General features: G+C 35.9%; 1 protein-coding gene across 2 annotated transcripts in view; it reads left to right on the top strand.

Moving 5' to 3' along the window:
• Positions 1–13213, top strand: part of Dnah7 (dynein axonemal heavy chain 7) — a 206171-nt gene that overhangs the window by 75809 nt on the left and 117149 nt on the right. For both annotated transcript variants that reach the window (XM_069995693.1, XM_069995692.1), the window contains exons 22-27: positions 3089–3229; positions 4919–5131; positions 6138–6247; positions 10718–10886; positions 11760–11862; positions 11993–12120. In XM_069995693.1, the coding sequence (XP_069851794.1) occupies positions 3089–3229; positions 4919–5131; positions 6138–6247; positions 10718–10886; positions 11760–11862; positions 11993–12120 (864 nt within the window). The remainder of the gene's footprint in view (positions 1–3088; positions 3230–4918; positions 5132–6137; positions 6248–10717; positions 10887–11759; positions 11863–11992; positions 12121–13213) is intronic.

Raw genomic sequence — 13213 nt, 5'->3', positions numbered from 1 at the left:
CCCAGATTTTCTTTAGTGATGCATCTGTCTCATTTCTTAGAGCCACCTTTAGTGCTTTCAGTCCAAAGTAAACTCACATTTGCCTTTATGATCAGTTTCTCATCTTGACTTGAAATAACCTGTCAATACATTCTCAATAATCTCCTTGATATATGTGGCTCTGTTCTATGTGTGTCCAAGTGTTGTATAATCAACAGGTATACCAAAATGCTGTAAAATCATGCCTCCTTCCTTTAAGGGTTACTGCATTTTTTCCACCTCTCATAAAACATGCTTTTAACCAAGTCATTTGTAATATTTGTTCTTAGTTGAGTTTGAAGTTGTATCAATAAATACAGACCTTAAGTTCTTACTACATATGGGGTTAGTATTAAGGCTTCTTATCAACAACAACAATCATAATTTAATAGAGGAGTATAATTAAATAACCTGCTATAAAATTAATATTCTAAAGTTTCATATCCAGTATTGGAAAAATTCATTAGACTCCGGGTTTTTGATATTACTTCATGTCTTAGTGTTTCTTTATAATTTTAATGACCCCTGTATAACATTTTAGTAAACATACAATCTTTTTGAAATTTGGATTTTATTCCTTCTATGAATTAGAGGACAAGGAATATACTTATATTTTCTGGTTCCTCGAATTATTATTATTACTATTATTATTTATTGTTATTACTATTTTCTGTAACTGGGCTTGAACTGAGCAGTTAGGAATACAACTGTGAGTTTCCACATGTGGCTGAATCATTTATTTTCTTTTTTTCTTTTTTTTTTTTTTTGGTCGGTTGTGGGGCTTGAACTCTAGGTTTGGGCGCTGGCCCTGAGCTCTTCAGCTCAAGGTGAGAGCCCTACCATTTGAGCCACAGCGCCACTTTTGGTTTTCCAGTGGTTTATTGGAGACAAGAGTCTCACAGACTTTCCTGCCCGGGCTGGCTTTGAACTACGATCCTCAAATCTCAGCCTCATGAGTAGCTAGGATTATAGGCAGGAGCTCCCAGCGCCTGGCTGAATCATTTATTTTCTTGGGATAACTTCTCATGTTTAGCAGTATTGGAACAGAGAAGATGAGCTTTAACAGGCTTTCAGGTGATAAACATTAACAAATAGTGTGGCTATTTATGGGGCAATTAAAATGTCCACTTTGACCACTATTTGACAGTATTGAATTGGATTCTATGGTTTTCTAGTTGAGATGTGACATATAGTGAGGACACATTATTGTAGTCATATCTGTTACTATTTCAAATATTCCTTTTTAAAATTTAATTTTATTGTCAAGGTGATGTGCAGAGGGGTTACAGTTACATAAGTACGATAGTGAGTACATTTCCAATATATTGTCTTGTGAGTATCACTGTTGCATTGGTTCACCCTTTGTCCTTTGTCTCACCATTTTGTTGTTCCCCTTCCTTCCCTAATTGAGATAAATGTATATACAATACTGAAATCAAATACAGTGATAACAGGGGATAAAACAGGGGGGAAATGCAAAAAAAAAAAGTAGTTGTGGAGGTTGGAGGGAAGAGATGGTGGGGGAAAACAAAGGAGGAGGCAACAATGCTGGATAAGAAATGTACTCATTACCTTACTCATGCAACTGTAACCCCTCTGTACAGTATTTTCACAATTAAAAAACTTATTTTTTTAAAAAAGAAAGAAATCACATAGTACATTAAAAACACAACAAAGGGAAATAAACAAAATTATTTTAACTATTCTTTTAGATTTTATTTAAGGTACTTAGAAAAATATTTTGTATGCTATTTCAGAATGTTAAGATATAGTGGCAAGTAACTGTGTAGGAATTAGCTATTTCTCAAAATGTTCATGTGTAAGTTTTTGTGGTTAAAATATGCAAAAATTCAACATAACTACTGTAAGTGGAGGAATATGTGCTGTGCTATATATATATATATATATATACATTATTTGAAAGGCAATTGCATATATATATATATGTACATACATACAGTAATAGACTTCACATTAAACACTATATAACATTATATAATTGTATTTCTTCTCCTCTATTGACATAGAATTCCTTTTAGTGATTTATCTTTTAATGCCTTCCTCTTGTCCTCCCCACAATGTCCTTCTAGGACATATATTCTCTCCATCTTGGCATTACTCTACTGGGCATTCTTCTTCTTTTTCTGTGTCTCCATCCTTCAGTTGTCCATTTCCACCTGCCCTTTTAGTGACTTCCTGGTTTTTAACAAGGTCTTTATTATCAATAGCCATAGCTCAGCGTTTTATCTTTGTTCTATAAATCTCCCAGTATGACTAGAAATCCAGAAAGTTTTAGCCATTCTTATATATTTCTCTGAGAATTTTAACTTTGACAGTCCTTTCTAAACTTCAAACACTAAAGTGTATATCACTTCTCAGAGGATATTACTATTTTTGGTTGGTGTCTGTGACAGAGTAATGCATTTCTCACTGATGGCTGGTAGCAAAAGTATATATAGCAGTCCACTGTACATAGGTAGAAAAGGACATAAATTAGACTTTCTGACTGTGCAGCCCTCAACTCTCCCTGAAAGAATTATACATTTGTCCTCATCATCATAGCCTTGGGCACCAAGCTGAAAGGGACTTAAGTATGGAATGTGGGATATATTTTAGAGAATTGTGTGGTTTGCATGTGTGTATATATGCATGTACACAGTTGTGTGGACAACTTATATAACAGAAAGAAAATTATGTGCCATAAATTTGATGGATCTTATAGAATTAATTGAATTTAGATTTTTGTAGTAAAATTGTTCATTCTTGTCAAATTCAAATGTATGTGGGATGTCTTGACTAAAACTGGTCAAATGATTATTCAATACAATGTATACAATATGAGTTGATAGTGTATCTGCAATATAATCTGCTATGTAATCACCAATTTGCTCACAAGTACATGAGTAAACTTGAATTTAAATTGTATAATCACATGTTTTATGTGTTTTTCACAATTGGTTATGAATGTTATAAAATGTTAAGCAGTATGAGAGTTAATTTAGGAGTTGAGCTTTCCATTATATAGCATTGTCAGGAAATTTCACCTTTCGAATTTCCTCTTTATTATTAGGTAATTGGAGATGCAATTCTGGCTTATACAAAAGTTGAACGAATTAACTGGGTACGAGATTGGCCTGGACAGACTGTTCTCTGTGTATCACAAACCTTTTGGACAAAAGAAGTACAAACAGCTATTCCAATGGGACTAACTGTAAGTTTTTATTACCCCAAGGATTTTTTTAATGCTTTTAAAATAATTGTCATGGTTCTAATATATCTACTCTTAAAAATAGAATGAAGTTGATCACTCAGAGTCACCTTCATGCTGCAAGCCAAATGACATCTTTTTAAAATAAAATTCCACAGTATCTTAGAAAAAAAAGTATTCTGATGGTCAAAATATTTATGTCAACACCCGACTGTTTATTTACATTTTGTAAAAGTCAAAGGTACTTGATTTTCAGTCTTGCTACTGTATTTTGCTACATTGCTGTGCCTTTAAAATAAAGAGGTAATAGGACTAGCAAACTTCCTAAGTGGAAATCAAACAAAATAAGACTCCCTAAGTTTAGACAGCATAGGAGGAAGGGCTGGGAAGGTGGCTCAGTGGTAGAGCACTTGCCTTGCATGCATGGGGCCCTGGGTTCAATTCCTCAGCACGACATAAGCAAAGTAGAAAGCATAGGAGAATATCGAGTAACATAATTCTCTTCTGTGCCCTTTACATGAAGCATCGGTTGACTTTGTTTGACTATTTCCTCAAATTTTTAATGTGTTGATTTTGAATAAGAAATATTATGAATGATACTCATTATTAAATATTTTCCAATGTATGTGGGCATAAGAATTTAATATTATTATTTGGTTGGTTGCTATTAATTAAAAGTCAATTACAGCTGGTGCTGGTGTGTGACCCCTGTACTCTTAGCTACTTAAGAGACTGAGATCTAAGAGTCGTGATTTGAAGCCAGCAACCAGGAAAGTTCATGAGACTTTATATCCAATTAAAGACAGAAAAACTTGTGATTCAATTGGTAGAGTGCCTAGGCCCTGAGTTCAAGCTCCAGCACCAGCACTGAAAACAAATATACAGACACACAGACACATTCAGACACACATACCAATTACACTGAATGTAGTATACTCATTTCAAGTATGTCAGGTTTCAGTTTATGGATGGATCAACTGGGATCAGTAATTATAGATCTTTCGTTTAAAACTATAAGTCTTGGGCTGGGAAGGTGGCTCAGTGGTAAAGCACTTGCCTTGCATGCATGAGGCCCTGGGTTTGATTCCTCAGCACCACATAAGCAAAAAGAAAAAAGCCGGAAGTAGCCCTGTGGTTCAAGTGGTAGAACGCTAGCCTTGAGCTGAAGAGCTGAGGGACAGCACCCAGGACCAGAGTTCAGGTCCCATGACCGGACCCAAAAAAAAAACAAAACAACTATAAGTTTTAAGTATATTTTTGACAGGGAAATTAATATGCCTTTAACTATCTAATGTATATTTGAACATTAATAAATTTGGGAGTTTGAGAAACATTCTTGGTAGGCAGGCAGATTCCAAAGGAAGAGCAGAGTAACAAATGCACCAATCATTCCATGTCATCAAACACTTACTTCTCTGCAGGAGACAAAAAAAAAATAGAGAAGAGGTAGAAATAGTAAAGGAAAGGATGTTGGCACAGACACCATATACCTTTTATGTCTTGCCAGATTGGTCTTGTTTGTAGTACAGAAAATAGACTATATTTAAAGTTTATAGAAAATTATGATAAAGGAGCATTATATACATGCATGTATGCAGGTGTGTATGTATATATGTATATATGCTAGTTCACAATATTTTTGCCTGAAATGATTCTTATCACATTTGGAAGTTATACCCTAATTTCTTTCAGACTCTTCAGAATTATTTGGAAAAATGTAACAGACAAATCGATGATATTGTCACATTGGTCCGTGGCAAATTGTCCAAGCAGAATCGTGTTACTCTGGGAGCCCTTGTGGTACTAGATGTCCACGCTAGAGATGTCCTGGCAGCACTTGTGAATAAGAGTGTGATGGATGACAATGACTTTGAATGGTTAAGTCAGCTTAGGTACTACTGGCAAGTAAGTGACTTCACTGGATGTTATTACACAGCAGCTTCAGCTCATAGCTTTTTAACTTGTGTTTTTTTGTTCACATGGGAAATAGTATCAGTAAACAGGATTTTTGCGGAAGAATGACTACACATATGCACATAAACATTTTCCCAGATTGAAGATTAAGGCACTTAACAATGCTATGTTATCAGTATCTATATTTATTATCCTTATTTCTATTCAATTGTTACATAGAAGCATGCACATACACATATTGATAGAAATAATGAGCAAATGCTACTTAGTTTTAAATGAGTTATGCTTGCAATTTATGAAACATTGAGACTAGTCTGTTTAAAGTTGTGGAATTATCATTACTATTGTTATAGCTGAAGAATGCACAAATTAAATTCCTTTAGTCTGATTTAGTCATTTAAGCTTCCTCTGATGAATCAAGAGAAGCAGTCGGCAGGCATCTGTGTGGATGGGGATTTTTGTGAGGGCTGGGATGGAAGGAGGAGCAGGAACAGTTAGTTAGTACTGTGGGCCAGGAAGCTGAAGACAGGAAGCAGGGCTCAGAACTTCCAATCACATAGGTGCTATGGACATCTTCAGGGGTACGGGCAGGAGGAGAAAAGAGGTAAGACCCAGCATCCTCAAATGTCTCAAGTGTGCCTTATTTTAAATGCTACCTCTTCCCTTTGCTAATGTATGTCCTTGTTCAGGCTTGTTACTCTCCATCTGCGTCGGTTTCCTCATCTGGAAAACAGTGGCAGAGGTAATAGCCATTGTATATCAAAAACTATGACTGGTGATGTGATACAAGACACCTAAAGCACTAATTCTAAATCATTCTATAGGAAAAATAGACCGCCAAGTTCAGCTACTAACTCATGGAAACTACTTATGGAATTCTTCCAGTTATTCACATGTCTAGAAAATTACATTTTATCCTATATTAAAGAGCTTGAGATCTCATATTGTCTGACATTTGTTATCTAACCTCCTTCCCCCCCGCCCCGATTCATCTTAGGAAAACCAGTTACAAACAAAGATGATCAATGCTGGTTTGCGATATGGATACGAATATCTGGGTAACTCCCCTCGGCTGGTGATTACTCCACTCACAGATCGCTGTTACAGGTACATCTTTTAAGGACATATTGGAAATAAATTTCACTCACCTCTGATCACTGATTTGTCTTAAAAAAACCAATTACCTGTGTGGGTTTTTTTGTCCCCTTTGTCCCTTTTGTCTCTTAATACTCTCCCAGTTTTCTTTTTAATCCCCCTCCCCGGTTTCCTGAGAGTCCTCATTTATGCTTGGGCTTCCATGCTGTATGTCCTAGAGACCTGAGTCTGTGCCTTTCTTGTGTAAGCGTGTGCTGTGCAAACCTGCTAGATGTCTTTGTTGGACACTCCATAGGTGCTTCCACTTTTTCAACCTACCACTTCACCCGCTAAGTTAGCTCAGCTTCCTTTCAACCTCATCATATTAATAAATACCTGACTCTGTCCCTGGCTCTTTCTCAGCTCTTCACATCTAGTCACACACTGAGTCATCTTGATTGAATTGAATTAAGTTTAACAATTTACTGATATTTTTTACTTCTATTGTCTATCATCTCTCTTTTGAAAACTAAACTTTTCTATAACAGTTCCAGGTTTACAGAAAAATGCTGCAGAAGGTACACAGATCCCATAGTAACCTCTGCCCCGTGTTTCTTCTGTTATTCATATCTTTTATTGGTATGGATATGCTATATTGATAAGTCAATATAGACATATTATTATTAACTGGAGTGTTTAGTTTATATCAGGGTCTATTTGTTATATGGTTTTAGACAAATGAATAACAGTACTACAGTAATACAGAATACTTTCACTGACCTTAAAATGTCTGTTTCACACATTAACCCTCTTCTCTGCCCCCTGTATCCCAGACAACCACCTATGATGTTTGTTACTGTAACTTTTCACTTTCCCAAGTGCTGTCTTCTCAAAATCTAAAGACAGTTACTAAGACAATCACTAAGCAATGTGTATTTACGTTTTCCCCATAATTTTCCAAAATTAGATGGTGCATTTCTCTTTATCTCTGAGTAACATGCTCTTGTATGAACATACCAGTTTTTCCATTTGCCCATTGAAGGACATCTTAGTTGCTACAAAAGTTTTGGTGATTTTGAATAAGCTGCTACAACATTCCTATGCAGTGGTTTTGTGGGGAAGTAGGTTTTAATTTGTTTTGGGAAATACCTGGGAGTACAATAGCTGGATCATACAGTGAGCTTATGTTTCGCTTGGGAGGAGCTGCCAAAATGTTCCAAGATGGCTGTACTTGCTGTATTCTAACACCAAGGAAGGAAGGTTCCCAGTGCTCCACATCCTTGGAAGAATTTGGATATTTGGATATTCTAGCCATTCTAATAGATGTATAGTGCATCTTATTTTGCATTATTTTACACGGTGTTGGAATACTTTCATATGTTTATTTCAATATGACTATCTTACTCAGTGAAATATTGTTCTTCTGCCCATTTTGTAATTGAATTGTTTTCCTGCTGTTGTTTTAAAAGTTCTTTGTACATCTTAGAAAAAAATCTTTTAACTCATATATATTTTTAAAAGTATTTTCTCTCCATCCACAGCTTCTGTTTCCAGTGTGTGTGTGTGTGTGTGTGTGTGTGTGTGTGATGGACTTTCTGCCCAACTTGTCTTTGAACCACAATCTTCAGATCTCAGCCTCCTGAGTAGCTAAGATTATAGGCATGAGCCACTGGTGACCAGCAGTTTTCATTTTCTTAATAGTACCATTTACAGAGTAAGATTTTTCCCTTAGCAAAATCCTTTTCTGTAGTTATTCTTTGTTGAAACATATTATTAAGACACTATTATATAACATATATTTGGAACTTCTTTTGTGGTTTCCATATAAAACTATAATCCACTTTAATTAATTTTGTGTCTGGATTTGTTGTTGTTTTATGGGGGAATATACAGTTATATCAGCACCATTTTTTGAAAAGAATATCCCTCTTTCATTGTGTTCTCTTTACTGATTTGTCAATGATCAGATTTTATTTTAGAAATGTTTATTAGATATGTTAGGGATTTAGAATATACATTTCTCTTCCCACTAGAACACCAAAAATCTAAAGTCAATGGAAAACAAAGTTTTAGTAGTAAATGGCCAGGCTAGTATTTGGTCCTCAATTCCAAGCTCTTAGGCTGAGGAAGATACCTAGCCTGGTGATGGTTAATTATCCCCTCTCCTTAAGCTATAGGTGTTGTTACATATGAGTAGAGAGTTGGATACAAAAACAACAACAACAGTGGGTTAAGCACCAGGCTTCAGCTGAGAAATGAGAACCACATAGTGACCCCTCCCTGTGTTTAATCAAGATCCCATTCATGTCAGATATGGGTGGAGAAAGAAACTGGACATTTCTGCTGAAATTCTCTTTATATGGTTTTTACAGAGCCAACCTAAGAGGAAGGAAAGGAACATATAACTCTACAAAGTCTTCTTCACTTTGGCTCACCTATCACAATTATACTTTCTACTTGACTATCTTCCCCAAGAATTGCATTCAAATACTGCCTATGAAGATCAAATAAGATCTGTATTAAGTTCTACTCCAAACTCTTCCTCATTCATACCATTTATTTACCTCAGCACATTTATTGTTTCATTTTTTTTAAGGATAGGGACACAAGTGGTTTTTTCTTTCTTGCTATTGTTCCTAACGTATTTATAATGTACCATGTGATTTTTTTGTTTCTTTATATGTTCCTCCCCCAGGGTACAACCCCTGTTTTCACTGTATTTGATGTCTGTGCCCTGCATCTTATATGTACACTTTTCTAATTTGGGGAGCTGAAGGGAAAAAACAAAATGTTTAAATAGGGATACAGGTTGACCCATTGTAACAATGAGATGTACAAGACACTATGTTGAAAAAATGAACTTTATGGGCTGGGAAGGTGGCTCAGTAGTAGAGCGCTTGCCTTGCATGCCTGAGGCCCTGGGTTCGATTCCTCAGCACCACATAAGCAAAAAGAAAAAAGCCGGAAGTGGCACTGTGACTCAAGTGGTAGAGCGCTAGCCTTGAGCTGAAGAGCTGAGGGACAGCGCCCAGGCCCAGAGTACAGGCCTCACGACCGGACCCAAAAAAAAAAAAGAACTTTACCATTTAGGTAGGGAGAAGGGGGAGGAGGGAAAGGGAGTGTAGTTGTGGAGGTGGGAGGGAAGGGATGGTAGGGGAAAAACAAAGGAGGAGGTAACAATGCTTTATAGGAAATCTATTCATTACTTTGTTCATGTAACTGTAACCCCTCTGTACAATATTTTTACAATAAATAAGTGTATTTAAAAAAACAAAAAAAATTACCTTTCACAGGTAGAGTCTTTTGACATTCTGGCCTACATTAACAGTCACCTCTCCTAATTCTCATTTGTACGTGGGGATTTCTTCTTAGAGCTCATCACAATGAATTAAAAATGTATGTGTTTAATATATTTTGTATTATGTCTTGTAATTTTTTCATGTTCTGTGCTTTTCTCTGTCCCCACTACTAATAATTCTTTTGGCACAAAGGAGGCACTTAATAAAATGTATTAAACTCTCATAAATAGAAGAATAATTTTAAATTATATTGTTTCCTAGAGAATGATTAGAGTTGTTGTGGCATAACTGCTCATGTTTTCATAAAAAATGATGATGTCTTTCCAATAGAAGTTAGTGCTAGTATCTAGGTCTCCCTTATGTGGTAGAGCACTAGCTTTGAGGAAAAAAAACTCAGGGACAGCTCCCAGGCCCCAAATTCAAGCCCTAGAACAAGTGCGTGCATGCACACACACACACACACACACACACACACACACACACACACACACACACACACACACACACAAACCACAAACTATGAAGTAAGAGAAATGTTTAGAGACAAATCAGACCTCAAGGTTTCTATATTTATATATATGATGAACCTCAGTTCCCCACATTGCTCAGTTAGGAGGATCTACTATCAATTTCTTTTTTTAAAAATTTATTTTTTTTTATTATTTTTAAGTGGTTGTACAAAGAAGCTCCCATTCTACAAAACAGTATATGAATACAAAGTGTCTGATAACATTGTCACCCATTGCTCCTAACCCATCCCTTCTTTCACTTTTCTTCTTCTTTTTTTAAAATTGGTATTAAGTGATTACATAAATTTCACATATTTCACAGCATTGTGGAATAGTGATACTTAGTTAAAGTTACAAACACATTTTGACCTTCACAAGGCAAATTTATTATCAATATCTATGCAGGCAGAAATATGGTTTTTGTGTTGATGTGCAGATATTCAAACAAGATGGACCTCTGCAGCTTTACTGCCTGGTTCATTCTCAAGCTTTGCATTCCATCTTTATTGACAATGTCACTTTTTTCCTTTCAAAATGGCCATGGGCTGGGATGTAGCGCAGTGGCAGAGCATTTGCCTAGCATGCACAATGCCTTGGGTTTGATCCCCAGCACTGAATTAACAAGACTATATATTGGTATATGTATTTCAAAATTTACATTACTCTGCCTAGACTGGGTATTTCTTCTCTTTCAGAACCTTATTTGGAGCACTCCACCTGCACCTTGGAGGAGCACCTGAGGGTCCAGCTGGCACCGGAAAGACAGAAACTACCAAGGACTTAGCAAAAGCTGTCGCCAAACAATGTGTTGTTTTCAACTGTTCAGATGGGTTGGATTATCTGGCATTAGGAAAATTCTTTAAGGTTTGAATTAATTCCTTGTTAAAAAAAAAATCTATTGCCATTACCAGGGCTTGAACTCAGGGCCTCCCTCCACTTGGCTCATTTGCTCTCTGCCTGGCAAGCTATGCCTCCAGCCCTCTTTTTGCCAGTTATTTTGGAGATGGATACTCACAGAATTTTCTGACCAGCACAGCTTTTTGACGCACAGTCCTCTAGGTCTCGTTCTCCTGAGTGTGTAAGATTACAGGCATCCGCCACAGACACCTCGCGTAGCCATAATAGTACTTTTAATGATACATCCTTATTCATCTTTTTCAGTGAAATCCTTGTTTTAGTTTTGCTTTTTTTCCATTATTCTAAGTCAGATATTTACTCTTTCAAGTCTGAAGATTCCAAAAGCTGTCATTAAATATATGAAGTCCCTATTTATAAACCTATAATCAAATAATACGTATTTGCCAGGTAATTGTGAATTAAGATTACAAGCTGTTGGCTATTCAGGTGTTCAGAGCATAATTCAATCTCATTGACAACAAAAGACCTCTTAAATGGATTATTATAACCCATTCTATTGCATTTATATAGAAAAAGCAAATAAATCAACTTGTAAATAAAAAGCAAGAAACACTTGGGAATCACAGGCATACATCTTAATACCAGAAGATATACAGTGAGTAAAAAATAAATTGAAAAATTTTCCAGTTGATCAAGCTCTTTATTCATGAAGAATAATGAATTGGTAATGAAAAATAAGCTGTCTTTAAAGGTAAAGGCAAATAAGCAATTTCCTTGAAAGGATATTAAATCCTTGCAAAGATCAGGTGAAAAATGTAACATTTCAATGTAATATTCAATCAGATAAACTTGAAATTTTTCATTACTCTTTCCTCCCAGGGACTGTTATCTTGTGGAGCCTGGGCTTGCTTTGATGAGTTTAACAGAATTGATTTGGAAGTACTTTCTGTGGTTGCTCAACAAATCCTTACTATCCAAAGAGGTAATGGGCTAGTAGTCTCTCTCTCTGCATCATGCAAAAAGAAAAGACATAGAGGATAGAACGGATGGCACAAGCCACATGTACCGGTGGAGTTGTTAAGTCCTTTCCTTTCATCCTTGATTATCCATAGGTATTAATGCAGGTACTGATATACTGGTGTTTGAAGGAACTGAGCTAAAGCTGGATCCCACCTGCGCTGTCTTTATAACAATGAACCCTGGGTATGCTGGGCGATCAGAACTGCCAGATAATCTGAAGGTACAGAGGGCACAATTACATCACCTATTTCCTTTCTACAATGTATGAAGTTAACCTAAGCAAGAAAGTTTGTTACCCTAGAATTTTTTAAGAAGATTTTATTGCCAAGGTAATGTACAGAGAGGTTACAGTGACATAAGTAAGGTAATAAGGATATTTCTTGTGGAACTTGCTACCCTCTCCCTCATTTTTCTCCAACTTTCCCTGGCCCCTCACCCCGGCCCCCAGTGGTATAGATCACTTTTACATACTGTCTTGTGAGTATCACTGTAGCATTTCCCTAGAATTTTAGGCAAAATATATGCTTTTAAGCATTAAGCTATTTTAGAAAAATAGCTACAAGGTATTGTTGAGCTTTTTAATATTCTTTTTATTAGCACATATTAATTGTACAAACTAATTAATTTTATTATGCTATCTTCATATAGATAGATGGAATATAGGTTGAACAAATTCACTTCGATTTTCTTCTATTGTCCCTGCCCTCCTACCTCCTGCTAGACCAGAAGATAATATGTAAAGACTCAATTACCTTTGAAAAAATAAATGTGCACATCAGGTACAAATTCCAAAACTTGCATTTTTCATATAGTGCTCATTTTAAAGTGTGCAAATTAAAAAGATGCCAATTCTTTGGGTACTCTAGGTAGCCCTTCAGTTATAAATGCATTTTTACAAAGGTTAAATCAGACAGCTGTATATGCTACCTTTATGAATGCATGTGTAGATGCAAATTCTTTCAAGTTAGTATTATAGCATGAGCATTTCCTCATCTTTATAAATGTAATTCAAACTTTAATAAATTCATTGAACTGGAACTGTTTTCTGGTTAGACATTTGGTTGCTTTTAGTTTTACTGCATTATAAATAATCATAAAAGACAGCTTTTACTTACGGCCTTTCTGTATTTTAAAATGTTTCCTTAGCTAGAGCATAAGATGAGAGCTATGTTGCTACATTGTGGTCTAAAACAGGCTGAAACAATTTGCCTCCCACATCAGTTCTCAGTTCTCATTAGCATGCAGCCCTTTTGTTGTTGTTGTTAAAAAAGAACAAAATGCTGAACTTTCATTTAAAAACAAACCTGTATTTA

Source organism: Dipodomys merriami, unplaced genomic scaffold, assembly GCF_024711535.1.
Source record: "Dipodomys merriami isolate MVZ:Mamm:240054 unplaced genomic scaffold, mDipMer1.0.p SCAF_49, whole genome shotgun sequence".
Classification (NCBI taxonomy): domain Eukaryota; kingdom Metazoa; phylum Chordata; class Mammalia; order Rodentia; family Heteromyidae; genus Dipodomys; species Dipodomys merriami.
Note: the sequence above shows the minus strand (reverse complement) of the source record. Positions and strands in the feature narration are given on the sequence as shown.